Genomic DNA, 17425 nt, shown 5'->3' on the forward strand with positions numbered 1-17425 from the left:
GTATAACTGTTATTTCTTAGACACATAACAGTATTATTTTAGTATGTTAACTAAGGGTAGCACTTGATACAATCTGCATGCACATGTCTGTTAAATAGTTAGTCAACAAACTTTTGCGATAGTTGACTTGGGACATTTACCTGATCTTTTTTTATTTGGTAATTTGAAATCTGAAACTGATGGTTTTTGTGACATGCAAATACTGCTATAGAGTTTATAAATTAGATTTTTTCCCCCCTAGACTCAGTTCGTCATGCATTATAGATTGAAAATGCAAGTACTTTTTTCACTAAGAATTTTAAGGTTGAAAAAATTCTAGTAGAAAAGAAATGCAAGCAAAAAAAATGTGGCTAAGTTCAAACTCTTCGAGTATGCATCACTTAGCATTTGAAAATAAAATTTAACCAAGGTATTCTCATTTTAATAATTAGGGAAGTAATTCTGCAGTCTGATCAAGATCTGCATTGTTCGCCATTCAGTCAGTATATTTTTGATAATCGCCCCTTTTAACAGTTAATGGAACTGTCCTAATTGAAAGATAGACAAGTTCATTATAAAAAGGTAGCAGGGTAAGGGTTAAGGTGTCTCATATTTTTAGCTCACCTGTCACATAGTGACAAGGTGAGCTTTTGTGATCACGCAGCGTCCATCCGTGCGTGCGTCCGTTCGTCCGTAAACTTTTGCTTGTGACCACTCTAGAGGTCACATTTTTTGTGGGATCTTTATGAAAGTTAGTCAGAATGTTCATCTTGATGATATCTAGGTCATGTTCGAAACTGGGTCACGTTCCTTCAAAAACTAGGTCAGAAGGTCTAAAAATAGAAAAACATTGTGACCTCTCTAGAGGCCATATTTTTCGTGGGATCTGTATGAAAGTTGGTCTGAATATCCATCTTGATGATATCTAGGTCAAGTTCGAAACTGGGTCACGTGCGGTCAAAAACTAGGTCAGTAGGTCTGAAAATAGAAAAACCTTGTGACCTCTCTAGAGGCCATATATTTCATGAGATCTTCATGAAAATTGGTCAGAATTTTCATCTTGATGATATCTAGGTCAGGTTCGAAAGTTGGTCACGTGCCTTCAAAAACTAGGTCAGTAGGTCAAATAATAGAAAAACCTTGTGACCTCTCTAGAGGCCATATTTTTCATGGGATCTGTATGAAAGTTGGTCTGAATGTTCATCTTGATGATATCTAGGTCAAGTTCGAAAGTGGGTCACGTGCCGTCAAATACTAGGTCAGTAGGTCAAATATTAGAAAAACTTTGTGACCTCTCTAAAGGCCATATTTTTCATGGGATCTGTATGAAAGTTGGTCTGAATGTTCATCTTGATGATATCTAGGTCAAGTTCGAAACAAGATCATGTGTGGTCAAAATTTAGGTCAGTTGGTCTAAAAATAGAAAAACCTTGTGACCTCTCTAGAGGCCATACTTGTGAATGGATCTCCATAAAAATTGGTCAGAATTTTCATCTTGATGATATCTAGGTCAGGTTCGAAAGTGGGTCACGTGCCGTCTTAAAGTAGGTCAGTAGCTTAAATAATGAAAAAACGTTGTGACCTCTATAGAGGCCATATTTTTCATGGGATCTGTATTAAAGTTGGTCTGAATGTTTATCTTGATGATATATAGGTCAAGTTTGAAACTGGGTCAACTGCGATAAAAAACTAGATCAGTAGGTCTTGAAATAGAAAAACCTTGTGACCGCTCTAGAGGCCATACCCTTGAATGGATCTTCATGAAGATTGGTCAGAATGTTCACCTTGATGATATCTAGGTCAAGTTTGAAACTGGGTCACGTGCCTTAAAAAACTAGGTCAGTAGGTCAAATAATAAAAAAACATTGTGACCTCTCTAGAGGCCATACTTTTAATGGGATTTATATGAAAGTTGGTCTCAATGTTCATCTTGATGATATCTAGGTCAAGTTTGAAACTGGGTCAACTGTGGTCAAAAACTAGGTCAGTAGGTCTAAAATTAGAAAAATCTTTTGACCTCTCTAGAGGCCATATTTTTCAATGGATCTTAATGTAAATTGATCTGAATGTTCACCTTGATGATATCTAGGTCAGTTTCGAAACTGGGTCACGTGCGATCAAAAACTAGGCCAGTAGTTATAAAAATAAAAAAACCTTGTGACCTCTCTAGAGGCCATACTTTTCATGGGATCTGTATGAAAATTGGTCTGATTATTCATCTTGATGATATCTAGGTCAGGTTTGAAACTGGGTCAACTGCGTTCAAAAACAAGGTCATTAGGTCTAAAATTAGAAAAATCTTTTGACCTCTCTAGAGGCCATATTTTTCAATGGATCTTCATGAAAATTGATCTGAATGTTCACCTTGATGATATCTACGTCAGTTTCGAAACTTGGTCACGTGCGGTCAAAAACTAGGCCAGTAGGTATAAAAATAGAAAAACCTTGTGACCTCTCTCAGGCCATATTTTTCATGAGATCTTCATGAAAATTAGTGAGACTGTTCACCTTGATGATATCTAGGTAAAGTTCAAAACAGGGTCACGTACCTTCGAAAGCTAGGTCAATAGGTCAATTAATAGAAAAACCTTGTGACCTCTCTAGAGACCATATTTTTCAATGGATCTTCATGAAAATGGTCAGAATTTTTACCTTGATAATATCTAGGTCAAGTTCAAAACTGGGTCACATGAGCTCAAAAACTAGGTCACTATGTCAGATAATAGAAAAAACGACATCATACTCAAAACTGGGTTATGCGGGAAGAGGTGAGCGATTCAGGACCATCATGGTCCTCTTGTTGTAAATATTGTCCACTTGCCTAACAGGGTAACAGTGTAATGTGCTTTACAGGCAAAAGCATTGTTTGCCGGGATGGTTTCAAGACAACAGAAGAAGGACAGAGCAGTTGTGTTAGATGTGACCCTGGCTACTACTGTGTGAACGGGACTCAGCTTCCATGCCCAGCAAATAGAATATGCTACAATGGACTTGCACACTATTGCGAGCTTGGTTTTACATGTTCAATTGTGAATGGAGAGCGTAAATATAATTATACATTCAGTTATCATTATTATGCCCCCCTTCGAAGAAGGAGGGGTATAGTGTTTGGCAGATGTCGGTCGGTCTGTCAGTCGGTCAGAATGTAGACCAATCCGTTTCCAGATGATAACTCGGAGAACAGGAGAATTACAAGGCTAACTCCATTTTCATTCGATGTTTCGACAGTTTATTAACACCAGCAAAGGTCAAGGTCACAGTGACCCTGAACAGTTAAACGGTTTCCAGATGATAACTCACGAACACTTGAACCTAGGTTCATGAAAATTGATAGATAGGTTGGTTATGACCAGCAGATGACCCCAATTGATTTTGAGGTCAGTATTTAAAAGATCAAGGTCACAGTGACTGGAACAGTAAAATGGTTTCTGGGCAATAAGAAGGCTTGGGCCTAGGAGCAGGAAAATTGATAGGAGATTGATCATGACCAGCAGATGACCCCTATTGCTTTTGAGGTCATTAGGTCAAAGTTCAAGGTCACATTGGCCAGAAACAGTTAAACAATTTCTGGGCGATAACTTCAGAACACTTGGGCCAAGGGTCATGAAAGATGATAGAGAGGTTCATCATGACCAGCAGATAACCCCTTTTGGTCAAGGTTACAGTGACCCGTAACATTTAAACCGTTTCCAGACAATTACTTGAGAACTCTTTGGCCTAGGGTAATGAAACTTGATAGGGAGGTTGATCAGTAGATGACCCCTATAGATTTTGAGGTCAGTAGGCCAAAGGTCAAGGTCACATTGACCCAGAACAGTTAAACACTTCATGGACAATACCTTGAGAATGCTTGGGCCTAGGATAAAGAAACTTAAAAGGGAGGTTGATCATGACCAGCAGATGACCCCTGTTGATTTTGAGGTCAGTAGGTTTAAGGTCATGGTGACATTGAACCAGAACAGTAGAACATTTGTTTACAGTGAGCATATAATTTCTGTTCCTTTTGCAATTACAGAATGCATCAAAGGGGCATTGTATGTTCGACAAGCTCTTGTTTCCATTAAATAACGTCTTATTTGATGGGTGTGGGCAAACATACTGGCTCCCTTTTCAGTATAACAGCATCACCCTTATTTCTGAACTTGGCTTCTGGAAATATAGGAGTCTTTGAAAATTGAGACTAGTAGATGTAATTTACCCCTTCAGTGGTTTTTAGACAGGATACCATTGTAAACAGGAAGAGTGGTTGTATTTCAAAATTTGTAACTCTCATTTCTAAACTTGACCTTAAAGGACCCATAGTCAGTGGAAAATTCGAAGGTTATTATGTTTATATCAAGATTTGTACCTGTGTCTCCATTACATTTTAATTGGTATAAACCATTGCCATTCTTGTTTTTATGCGTTCGAAAGGGTGAATACTGTAGTTGTTGCTATGTCCATCCATTACATCTCTTACCATGAACAAGAGAGTAATCAAGCAGTTGCGAGAACAGTAAATTTTATTCTTTCACTAAATTCATTTGACTTTATATCTCTCAACTGGTTTACATGGCATGAATAAACAAAGGAAAGCACAGAATGGTAGCCATATACGTACTATCTCACAAAGCTGTTCAGCTGTCCTCCCATCTCTATGCTAGTCACATTTTGTTTGTCAGGGAAGTTATTTCTAAAGTACTGATGAGATTTAGTTGAAATTCTAAATATGGATATATACCAATGAAAGGGTATGCTGCATTTAAGAACCATAACTCTATCTTGAATGTTTTTCAAATTATCTCCCTTTTTGTCATAAGTTTTCCCTTGTCTGGAGCACAATTCCACCAGTACAGAAAGTATTTCTATGAAACTTGAAATGTAGATACATGTAGCTACTAATGAGAAAGTGCGCCTGCTCTTAAATTCTATATCTAAAAGTCAAGTATTATTCAAATTTTCTCCCATATTATAATTAGTTTTGCCTTGTCCAGAGCATGGGTCTAACATACTGTCCAGTTCATTTTTTCCTAAATTATCTCATGTTTTGTACTTGTTTCCTTTCCAGAGCATTACTGTACAAGTACTTTAAGCAGTTTAGATGTCAATGAGATGAACCACAGGACCAAATAGCCTTAACTGTTTTTGAATATTTTTCAAATATTTTCCTTTTTGTAATAAATGTTAACTTGTTAGAAGAACAACTTCAGAATTACATAAAGATTTCAATGAAACTTGGAGTGTAGATATATTTCACTGGCAGGAAGTGCTGAGCTAAATGGCCATTATATACTAAGCTCTATTTTGAATAATTTTCAAATTGTCTCCATTCTGTACATTATTATTCCTTGTCCAGAGCATAACTGCAAGAGAACTAAAGATATTTCTATAAAATTTAGGGTGTGCATACAGTCTACAATGTATATCTCCATATAAATGTCTGACATTTTGATAAGTTCATAAAGTATGAGTTTTCCATGTTTGATTTAAGAAATAAAAAAAAAAACACATTTAACTGGAATTGAAATGGTCATCTTCAAATACATGTAGAAGTATGAAACACTTATACATTTTGTAAAAAAACATAGAAGTTAGGTAAATCATCACTTTTATGCCGATGACTCACAACTATACATTTGTACTTATCGTTTAAGCCAAAAAATATTTCCCACCAACATGAAGCCCTATCTCGGATTGAAATCTGTCTCAACGACATAGTCTCTTGAATGCATCAGAACATGCTGAAGCTCAGTACTGACAAAACTGAGGTCATTTTGTTTCACACAAAAATACCCGAAGATATCTGCATGAAAGTAGGACCCTCTCAGATTAAACCATCAATTTGTGTGAAGAATCTCGGTGCTAGAATGGATTCAAACATGGTCATGACACAGCACGTTAATACTCTCTGTAGAGCTAGTTACGCACAACTTCTGCAAATTGGCCACATCAGGCAGTACATCACAGCTGATATTACCAAGTCTCTTGAGAACTCTCTGGTTACATCGAAAGCAGACTACTGTAACTTGCTGCTGTATGGAATTTCCAAAGACTCACTGCAAAAACTTCAATGTGTACAAAACACAGCGGCCCGCATCATAACCAGGACTCCAAGATACGAATACATCACGCTGGTCTTGAAGGAGTTGCATTGGCTTCTGGTTCAGCACAGCATTGAGTTCAAAATCTTGACACTTACATACAAAGCCATGCACAATGAATCTCCTAAGTACATTGTCGATATGCTGGACATGTACAAGCCTCGTAGAGACTTAAGGTCGGCAAATGGCCCGGTGTCTTTTGTTGTACCGAGGAGTCAAACAGTTAAGTATGGTAACAGAAGTTTCAAGCATGCAGCTCCAAAGCTTTGGAATGCCCTCCCAGCAAACATCAGAGATTCAAGCTCACTGTCCGCATTTAAAAAAATCTTTGAAAATGCATCTCTTTCACATTTGTTATAAATAAATAACAAAATCTGAAATACTGTTGAAAATGGCGTTAAACCAAATCACATTCACATATGTTATCAATGAATAACAAAATCTGAAATACTGTTGAAAATGGCATTAAACCAAAAACCATGAAAGGTTTGTTTTGTGTTGTGTAAGGGATTGGTCTCGTAATGTAATTTAACGTTGAACATAATTTATGGATGATCTTGTTTTAATAACTATTCATTTTAATCTTTTACCAATATATTTTCATGTATGTATGTGTTCTTTATGTTTTTGTAAAACACTTTCGAACGAACATATTTTGTATGAAAAGAGTGCTATATAAGTTAGGTACAATAATATTAATAATAATAATAATAATACATATATTAACATAACATATGTCCTTACAGTAAATGAGTAAAGGCTTGTCAAAACAAAATAACCAACCAGTCAATGTGGTAGGTGTGTTTATTTCATTTAGAACTCTTACAGTCTTTTCCATTTGAGGTATGCTTTGCGACCAGCATGGACCCAGACCAGCCTGCTCATCCGCCCAGTCTGGTCAGGATCCATGCTGTTCACTTTCAAAGCCTATTGCAATTAGAGAAACCGTTAGTGAACAGCATGGATCATGCTAGTCGCAAAACCACTATGTTGGTTTTCTCATGGTGTGGTTCATTTCATTATCAAATGAGAGTGTGAGTATATTTCAATCTTTGGGAAACATTTTAAGAAAGTCACTTTTTACAAACTGCAGTTAGATATTCCACTTTCAGTTTAAGATCCGGGGGTATGTCTTTTTAATGTTTCAAAACCCTTTCTCTCTTTACTATATAGAATAGTGTTGTAATTTAACAATGTTCTACATTATAAAAGACCTTTTACAAAATAAATTTTCTTTACAGTGGTAAAAACGCCATGTGCACCAGGTACTGAGCGATATGAGATTGAGTCAGATACCTGTGTTCCCTGTAGACAACATAGGTACTGCCGAAGTGGAGCTAGCTATGAATGCTTTCGGTATCATAAAGGATTTGCATGCTCAGGTGGTGCTGCAACACCATTTTCTACTGTTGCACAGCCGGGAAAGCACTATGAACTATTCTATGAAACGTATGAGAAAAACAGAGGTATTAACTCATTTCGGTTTACTTAATTCAAGAGATGGTTGAAAATAATGCCCAAAAGTAACAGTAAAGTCCAGTCATAGTGATACCATTCAAACCATCAAATATAAATGTTTCTTAAATACAGACTTTGCTGTTGTGGTAAAACAAATGTGTCTAATGTAAACTTAATAGCATATGACTTTGTATATTAATGTTATGATGGAATGTCATTGTTTTTCATCAGTTTGCACTTTTTGTTAAAATTAAAAATAAATTTAAGAGTCAAATTTAGGTTTTTATAAAAAAGAGCTGATCTAGAGTCTATCAGGCATCCTCGTCATCATTTGCATCACACCTTTGTTAAACAGGCAAAAGTTTTACAGGCAAGTTAATATTTCGGTAAAAGTTAGATGTACTGGATTGAAACTTATTTGTAGGTAACAAAGACTACATTACTTAGTGCAAGTACTATCTACCTGAATACTTTATTTTAAGAAAATGTATTAAAATTACAGTATTATGTTTTAAGTTTGTAAATGGTGACACTCCAGTTTATATAAATGTTTTGTTAGATAATGTTTTCATACTTGCTGACAGATATACATGGGGCCACCAGTTAAAACATTGGAAATAACAAGTTTAATATATTATATAGTAGTCAAGTTTCTAAAACCAAGTTTGCCATTGACAGCCAATCAAGTGCTTGAGATTTTAATTACTGCATATTTTCATTTATAGTCTATAACTCGGACACAGATAAATGAGCCGCGCCATGAGCAAACCAACATAGTGCATTTGCGACCAACATGGATCCAGACCAACCTGCATGTGCATCCGCTCAGTCTGGTCAGGATCCCTAATTGTTTCTCTATTTGCAGTAGGCTTTGAAAGTGAACAGTATGGATGCTGACCAGACTGTGTGGATGCACAGGCTGGTCTAGATCCATGCTGGTTGCAAATGCACTATGTTGGTTTTCTCAATGATGGCACGGCTCGATAAAGTAGGAGATTTAAAAGATCATTAGATGTATTATACACAAAGTCTTTTATATGTTCCTGTGGTCCTTGGGTGAGTGCTCACCTAATGATATTTTTTAAAATTCATTCAGGATATCTGATAATAGACTGTGCTCCTGGAACATATCAGCCTGATAAACACAGAAGAAATTGTTTACCATGTCCAGCGCAACATTATTGTCCATTAGGTAAGTCAAAATATATTTCATAGCAAAGATACAGATTTGTTAAGAAAGTGAGTCACAATCTGAATCACAATTAAAAATCTTGCATCTCCGATATTATGTGTTTAAAACAGGTCACAAGACTAGGTAAATGTCCATCTGGAAGGTGCTAAGAAGGCAGGTCAAATTCTGACTGTGGTTTGTATATGTTGGTCCAAAACTGTGTACAAGTTAGCTCAAAAAAGGTAGGTCTGTCTTGCTTCACATAGTTATGGTAATTTTGTGAGTATACTGTCCTTGCAGATTTCACTTGACTTAAAAAAGTAGGAAATATTATTTCTGTTGACAGTACATTTGTATTTAGTTCAACTTGCATTTGGAGAGGGCAATGTTCTCTAAACAAATATGGTCTCATAATACAGAATAATTATACCCCCACCAAACATGTTTGGGGGGGGGGGGCTATATACCTGGCTGTACATATTCCAGAGTAACTGTGGAAAAATTGCGGACAAATGCAAAACTTCCATGGAAAGTACCTACTTTCGATGGAATAGTCTGGAAAAGTCACCTGTTATATAACATGTCCAGAGTGATTGCAGATGTTTTCCACGGACATCTCTGGAAATTACTCTGGACATCTATCAAAATGTTCATGGAATATTCACCGACACTGCGGAAATGTAGCACTTTGAAAAAACTCTGGTAAATTTAACTTGGGGGGGGGGGGGGGGGGGTGAATAAGTCTGTCATTTTCTAAGGGATTTTAAATACATCACAAAACAATTAGCATCAGACTGGGAATACCATGTAATCAAGCTCAGCCAATTAGATGAACTGATCTTACAGAGGAATTTTCAAAATGTGTAACTGTAAGTCTGATGTTAACAAGTTGTGTAAAAATTAGTGAAACTTATTATGTGAGGTAATTCAGTTAAAAGTTAATATTGAGGATTCTAGAAATTGCTCAAGTAAGTTTGTTTACATAATTGACCAATGAAACAATACATACATTTGTAATTATGCTAATTAACACATGTATATTTGTACATCAGTCATTATATAGCATAAAACAATGAATGCTAAAGTATAACCAAAGGCTTCACAAAGATTTTATAAATAATATGCATATATATGAAAACAGATATCTTTAGGTACTTTCTTTGAATGATTTCATCATTATTTTAGTGTAACTAATTTTTGTTCGAAACTATGTATATGCTTAAACAAGAGCTGTCACTAATGGTGACACATGCCCTCGCAGCACCTTGACCGTTGACCTGGTGACCTTTGACCTGGTGACCCCAATGTCAATAGGGGTCGTGTACTCAATAAGTACTATTAGCATGTGAAGTTTGAAGGTCCTGGGTGCAGTGGTTCTCGAGTAAAGTGCCTTCATGCAAAAAGTTAATATTAGCCCCTGTGACCTTGACCTTTGACCTGGTGACCCCAAAGTCAGTAGGGGTCGTGTACTCAATAAGTACTATCAGCATGTGAAGTTTGAAGGTCCTGGGTGCAGTGGTTCGCAAGTAAAGTGCCTTCATGCAAAAAGTTAACATTGGCCCCTGTGATCTTGACCTTTGACCTGGTGACCCCAAAGTCAGTAGGGGTCGTGTACTTAATAAGTACTATCAGCATGTGAAGTTTGAAGGTCCTGGGTACAGTGGTTCACAAGTAAAGTGTCTTCATGCAAAAAGTTAACATTGGCCCCTGTGACCTTGACCTTTAACCTGGTGACCCCAAAGTCAGGAGGGTTTGTGTACTCAATAAGTACTATCAGCGTGTGAAGTTTGAAGGTCCTGGGTGCAGTGGTTCGCGAGTAAAGTGCCTTCATGCAAAAAGTTAACATTGGCCCCTGTGACCTTGACCTTTGACCTGGTAACCCCAAGGTCAGTAGGGATCGTGTACTCAATAAGTACTATCAGCATGTGAAGTTTGAAGGTCCTGGGTGCAGTGGTTCGCGAGTAAAGTGCCTTCATGCAAAAGGTTAACGTTGTGACGAACTAACGAACGAACAAACTATCGAACGGACGGACAGTTGAAAACTAACATGCCTCTCTTTGGGGGCATAAAAATATTCTAATCAGTCGCTTTTAACTGACAAAGATTTATTTTCCTTGTTTATATATATCGTATAGTGTTTGAAACTGCAAAAGTGATCGCAATAAAATCATATTGCTTGTACTGAAGTGTTATTGCTCAGTATACATGTACTGCAAAAAAGTCTATAAATCACATTTATTGCTATTGAATAATACTGTCAGCAGAACTTCCTGGACGACTGCGGAATAACTCCGGAAAATTGTTCACGGATGTCCGTGGAATCACTCCGGAAAATTGTCCATGGAAAGTTTTCCGGAAATCCCTGGACATTTTTCCGCAGTTTTCCGCAGTATTCCATATCAAGCACCGGAAATTTGTCCGATTACTCCAGAGTCCGGACTTCCATGGAAATTCAAAGACATTCCATGGAAATTTCTGGAATTTTGACAGCCGGGTAGGAGTCATTTTTGCCCCGTGTGTCACGCCGCCCCCGTCCAAAAATCTATTATCTCGTTATCTGTATGGTTTTTGTTTCAAACAAAAATAATGTAAACAGTAGTGTGTTTCGGGGTTTTCATTTTTGATAAAAGTTTCGAGTTTCTAAATGGATTATAATTTTAGGAAATTAATCCGATTAATAAAAAAATTATGCAATTTAAAATCTGGTTACACACAATTGATCTGGATTAAAAATGTAATTTGTATTGATTAGACGGGTAATTATGTTTGTTTTGATGTTTAAACAAAATTTATGCCCCTTTTTTTGGGGGGCTGGTTTATAATACACAACCAATAAATGGGGGCGGAATGGTTCTCGACAGAATAAAGAAAAAATTAACTACAAACTCCTCCTACTGGCTAAAATACATGCACACAGTCATCATAACATATTTTTATTCCATAAGGGCCAAACGCGTTTTTGTTTTGGGGGACAACGGAAAAAGTTTGTATGTTAAAATTTTTCTTTACAATTAAAAGTATGTAGAATGTATTTCTATCTAAAACTGAGTTGGGGGAAATTGTCTGGGGCTGCATGAAGTCGGGCTGTCACAGGGGGACCATACCTTTTGAACGTTAAACATAGCGGGGGAGGATAATACCCGTACGGCTTTAGATAAGTTTTTCCACTTACTTTGACAAAATAATAGAGGGAATAATGATAAAAGGTTTTTTGATTGGGAGGTAGAAATTAATGTTTCGGGCATGTATGGCGAGCTTTTATAGACATTTTCTGTTAAAGGTGAAAATTAAGGACTACCGGAATTTGCATGAAAAGCATCCATTTAACCCGCTCATTGACACAATCAACCCTTTCTTAGGTGTTTTAAATATTAGATAAACAATATTTTATATAATGTGGTTTTTTTTTAGACCGTGTATTTTGGGTGAGCAAAGGCTATAAAAATAAAAGATCGGCAACTTGAAAGGCATATAGAGAAATCTCCCAAAAAACGATACCAAAAAACGAATTCTTTTTACCGGAATTTCGCTTTCCCCAACCCCCATATGATGCAAAAAAAGGGAAAAACGTGGAAAAATCAATTATCACTATACCCTTTTTTCGAGGGTTAAAACGTGTAGCCATTTGGTTTAAGACAATTTCGTGTGTTCAATTGATAAGATATTTCACTTTAAACTGATTTGTTTTAGAAGCTTACACGTATTTTGAATATTGCGTTTCACTAAAAAAACCCAATTCACCTCTGAAGAGATAACGTGAGATTACCCCCAGTTGCCTTCTGTTATTTTAATTTCTTTTAGATGCGTTGGGGAGCAGTAGAAACCCGATAATTTAATATTCATTACAAGAATTACAACGTTTGAAATTATTTACGAATTAAGTACGAACCCCCTAGCTGGCCCCAAAAGAATAAGGTATATGAGTGTACCAACAATAAATGTTGCCCGTCCGTTTAATTTAGTTATTTTTGTAAAAAATATTTCTGTTTTTTTAAATACGAATATTTTTAGTGGACACTGAAGAAATAGTTAATTGTTTATATTACATTTTATTGTTTTCATTACTTTTCCCTTTTTGTTTTTGAACAAGAAAAATATTAAAAAATTGCAAATTTTTTTTTGATTCAAAAAAAGTAGCTTCCCCCCCTTTTTGTTCACCAGAGGGAACAACAGCGACGTCATCTAAGGAAGTTCTCCCGACTATAAGGAACGTTTCAAAACACGGTCGGTTATCAAAAGCAGCGTTGAGTTCTACGCGCCTTTCCTTTTTCATTCAAGGAATGAATCAAAGTTTTCAATAAAAATAGTGGGGAATGTAAAATTTTACAATTAAAGTAGGCTGGTAGTCGGAAAAAACTAGAACTGCGCATTTTATCATAATTTTTCGGGGTAGGAAGGTTGGTTTAACAAAGGGATCATTCCTGTTTAACTATAAAAAGAGGGTGCAAGCAAAACACTAAAATGTAGCAAAAATTGCACTCGAAGGATTAAGTAAAAATGTTTCCCTTTTCATGGGAATCATAGACGGTATTTTGTGATAAAATTTTTCTCTGGGAACGGAAAAAAGAAGGGATTTTGGGGTGTATGCCGAGCATTATAGATATGTTCTGAAAATTGAAAGTAAAACAAGTTGTCTGGTGGAGAAAAGGGTTTTAAGGGCAAGCCAGAAGCATCTTGCGCCACGTTTTTCTAAAAATTTAAATTTTCTTGAAATATAATAAATCAGCTTAAGTGTTTTAACTTTACTAAAAAACAAAATTAAGTTTGTATGTTGAAAATTTTTTAGCCCAAACAATATTAAAACCATTTTTCAGCGGTTTTTACAGTTTATTATGTATTTATTAACTTAGCACGTGAACAAGTTAAGCTAATGATATGCTGTTGATCAGCCATAAAAAATGTAGCAATAATTGTTCCGTTTTAGGACGAAATTTTGAGCTGAATACCCCTTTAAGTATTCCAAGTTAAAAACCTTTTAGGTTTTTTTTTCGCCTTGTTTTTTTTTTCAAAAAGACTTTGGGATGTATCAATGTTGCTTTTGGAGCTTTTTTCAAAATAAAATCTGCCTCGGTGAAACCCATTCCTTTTTTTTGATATACCTGATTTGCCAGTGGCTTTTATATATTTCTGAAAAACACATCAGTACAGCGCAACCTAACTAAAACAAAATGTCAAAAAAAGCTTGAAAAGTTTTTATTTCTAGATCAATTACTTATAGATTTTAAGCTCCCTTAGATATGTTTAAAAATCTTTCATCAATTTAAACCAGAGTACAAAACCTTTTTTTTAGTGATTTGATTTTTGTTGAACCGGCAACTAAACTTTTTTAAAGATATGCAAATTTTGCTCAGGGTTTTAGTTTTTTAATTATCGTTTCTTATCACCGATAAAAATAGGGAACGAGGGCCGGGCCAAAAAAAAGAAAAAAAATCGTGATATTTGGGAAGCCCTGCAATATTTGCTTTTCCATTTGTGTTTGTTTTTTTGTGTCACAAAATGACATACACATTTTTTATTTCCAAAAAATATTTATAAAGCTTTCAATACGCGTAAACATCACAGACCCTACAGGTTAGAAAGCCCCCTAAAAGGGTCAGTTAACCCTTGATTTTCTTTTTCTTCGGATCACAAGCTTTGTTAAAACTTTTTTAAAAAAAAATTTCCGTTATTTTCCCGCTTTTATAGGTGCAGTACGTATATTTTAGTCAGTAGTGTAAAGTTTAATTTCGGGCTACCCCCCTTTCCGACCCCCAAAAGCATAAACCATGCCACGCGAGTATAGCCCCAAATTGTATTCAGTTTACCTCGAGTAAAAATTTACATATATTTTTAAGCCTAAACGATACCCATGATCACATGGGGTAACGCGAGACGCATAGTTGTGGTGAAACAATGCGAAGTTTGTTGGAAAAAAGATTATTCGCGCGAAGGCGCTGTATGAACGGAGTGTTTCGATGGTATTTTAAAGGGGGCGCCACGTACGAGCCTAGAAAACTACTTGTCTAGTGTAACCTTTTAAGTGTCATGGCTTCTCTTTTATGCATTTACTGTCAACAAAAACCTAGAAAAACCCACGCCATTTTTGTGTTTGAATTTGCAGATCGTGGATCCCCGGTTTAAATATATTGCACCCCGGCTTTTGTACTTTTGTTATTTTTGACAATTTCCCCAAAAAACGTATGGAATCGGGGGGGACATCGCCAACGTTACAATAACTTTTATTTATTAATCAACAACCACATGCTAACTGCAAACGATTTACACAGGAATGACATCTGTTACTGGTTTTTTTAAATCCCAGCTCCCCCTTCGAGCTAATTAAAGATTCGAAAAAAAAACAGAAAGGGGTTAAAGGTTTGCGAATAAACAATACCGTAAACTTTTTGATAATTTAAAATATGTCTATCGGCGTTATGTAACAATTTGCGACAGATTTCCCCTTTCCCCCTCGATATGGACATTGTAAAGATAAAATTAGATTAGAAATAAGACGATGAAGATATTTTTAGAATTTATACCCCTTTTTTTCAGTCAATATCAAAAATCTCTTTGAAATAGAGAAAAAAAAAACTAAACAATGCACGATAAAACGAAACGGGTTAAATTGCATTCTGTGGATTTAAATTTAAACATAGATTTTCGGCGACACTTAGTCTCGCCTGGTCACGAAAAAAAAACCCCAGAAACAGCAAACAATTTCTTCTTCCTTTTCACTTCTTCTACAGTTTTATTTGTTTATTTTTCTTATTTTTTCAAATTTTGTAATAAAAACCTTTACTTCACCCTTTGAAGAACAATATATTTGGCCCCGCATGGGGTTAAGGTACCAAATATAACGCCTTTTTCGCCGCCCAAGAGCAAAGAGACCCGTATCCTGGGGCTTTTTTGCTGTTAAGTAAACGGCCTTTTTAAGGTCCAACCAAACGTTCAAGAAAAAAATGCCGACTCAGAAAATTTGACAACCCCATGGTATGCCACTCCTTGAAAAAATAGTATAAATTTGTATTTTGAAAAGGGTAAAATGTTAAATACACGAGTTTTTGAATTGATATGGACTTAGAATCGCATTTCCACTTTAAAAATCCCCTTGTTAAATAAAAAAAAGGTTTTTGAAAATGAAAAAAAAGAAGGAAAATTTTTCATCAAATACATTAAACTTTCCCCCTTTACATTTTAGCAAAAATTCACTAAACAAGAGAAAAATTGATAATAAAAATCAAACGGGATAGCATCGTTTAGTTTTCTACATCAATGCGGTGGGAACTCCCTCTTCACATTTTTTTAAAATAAAGAAAAAAAACCAGAAATAAAATGGAGCATTTTTTTTTTAAACAAAAAAAACCCAAAAATATCAAAAAATTTACGGGGTTCACATCTCTCAAAACTTTTCCGGATGGTCCCCCAATCGATTTTTTCAGTGAGAGAAATTTAGCATCGTGTTTGAATTTAGCAGTATCATGCATGTTAGTATTTTCGGACTTAATAATTTTCAAAAATTTTTCCATATTCCTAGCAATAATGGCAATTATTGAAAAAAATGCTGCTCTCAAACTAATTCAAATGAAAAAAAACCCACAAAAATAATAATGATGATAATAAAAAATACCCTTTTAAAAAAAAATTTCGTCCGTCTATTGCAATACCTTTAAAACCAGAGCAATACAGCCAAAGATAAAAATTACTTTTTACAATATAGAAATTTTATACTCTTTCGAGTTCCAACGAGACGCATTAGTGTTTATTATTGATATTTTTTTGATTTTAAACATTTATTATAATTAAAATTTAAAAAAAACCGTTTGTTTTAAAATTTTGAATTTGGGCACCCGAAATATAAAAACTTTCATGATTACTTGCTTAAAAATTTTAAAAATTATTTCAGGAAGATACTGATTTAAATCTAAAAACATGCGACTTACAAAAAAAGGGATAAAGGATAGCCATTTGTTACAACCCCGTTTTTTGTTTTGGCTTAATTTCACACTTTTTACTGTACATCTATAGTGTGTACACTTTAAAGGCAGACAGACATCGAACTACTTTTTTGACGTAAACAGTTTAAAAAGCACGACGCCTCAAAACCCTTTTCAATTTATTTCTAACATTTAATTATGACTTTTGGGGACTTTCAAACTAAAAAGATACAATTACTTAAATCGACATTAAATGGTATTGTCAGAACCTTTTTGGCCAAAACATTTATCAACTATAAGTAACATGTGATTATCGGTCGGAACGGCAGGGGGGAGCCTAATATTGGGGTTAATAAAGGCGATTCAAAATTTAAAAACGTTCGATTTATCCCGTCACGCTTTGTGATGGAAGGGACATTCACTGACATTTATGGGATCCCCCCCCGTCTAAACGTTCGACAACGGGGAGGACCTTACCCCTCTCTGACCAAGTTGAAAAATTCATACTTAACGTGTTTCGCAACCCCTAGGGGACCCCCAAAAAACCTTTTCATCCTAATTTCCTTTGTGTCAACGAGAAGGTAGGGGGGAAGGAAACAGAGAAAAATGAAAATGTGTCTAATAGTTTAATAAAATTTACACGAAAAACATTATTTTTGTCTATATTGAATGAAAATTTTTTTGAATACAACAAACTGATAAAAAGTAGAATACACCGTAAAAAAACCGTTCAAAACTTTTTCTTTCTTCTTTTGTTGTTCGTTAATTATTATTATTATTATTATTTCCATTATTTTATTCTGTTCTGTTTTTTTTATATAAAG

The 17425-nt window shown here is 35.4% G+C and overlaps 1 protein-coding gene across 1 annotated transcript in view; it reads left to right on the top strand.

The window, feature by feature from the left end:
• The window catches only part of LOC123542487 (sushi, von Willebrand factor type A, EGF and pentraxin domain-containing protein 1-like), a 72321-nt gene that overhangs the window by 37982 nt on the left and 16914 nt on the right, over nucleotides 1-17425 (top strand). The window contains exons 9-11 of the mRNA XM_045328383.2: nucleotides 2833-3021; nucleotides 7301-7525; nucleotides 8614-8709. Coding sequence (XP_045184318.2) covers nucleotides 2833-3021; nucleotides 7301-7525; nucleotides 8614-8709 — 510 coding nt within the window. The remainder of the gene's footprint in view (nucleotides 1-2832; nucleotides 3022-7300; nucleotides 7526-8613; nucleotides 8710-17425) is intronic.

The sequence above is a fragment of the Mercenaria mercenaria genome, chromosome 5 (genome assembly GCF_021730395.1).
Source record: "Mercenaria mercenaria strain notata chromosome 5, MADL_Memer_1, whole genome shotgun sequence".
Classification (NCBI taxonomy): domain Eukaryota; kingdom Metazoa; phylum Mollusca; class Bivalvia; order Venerida; family Veneridae; genus Mercenaria; species Mercenaria mercenaria.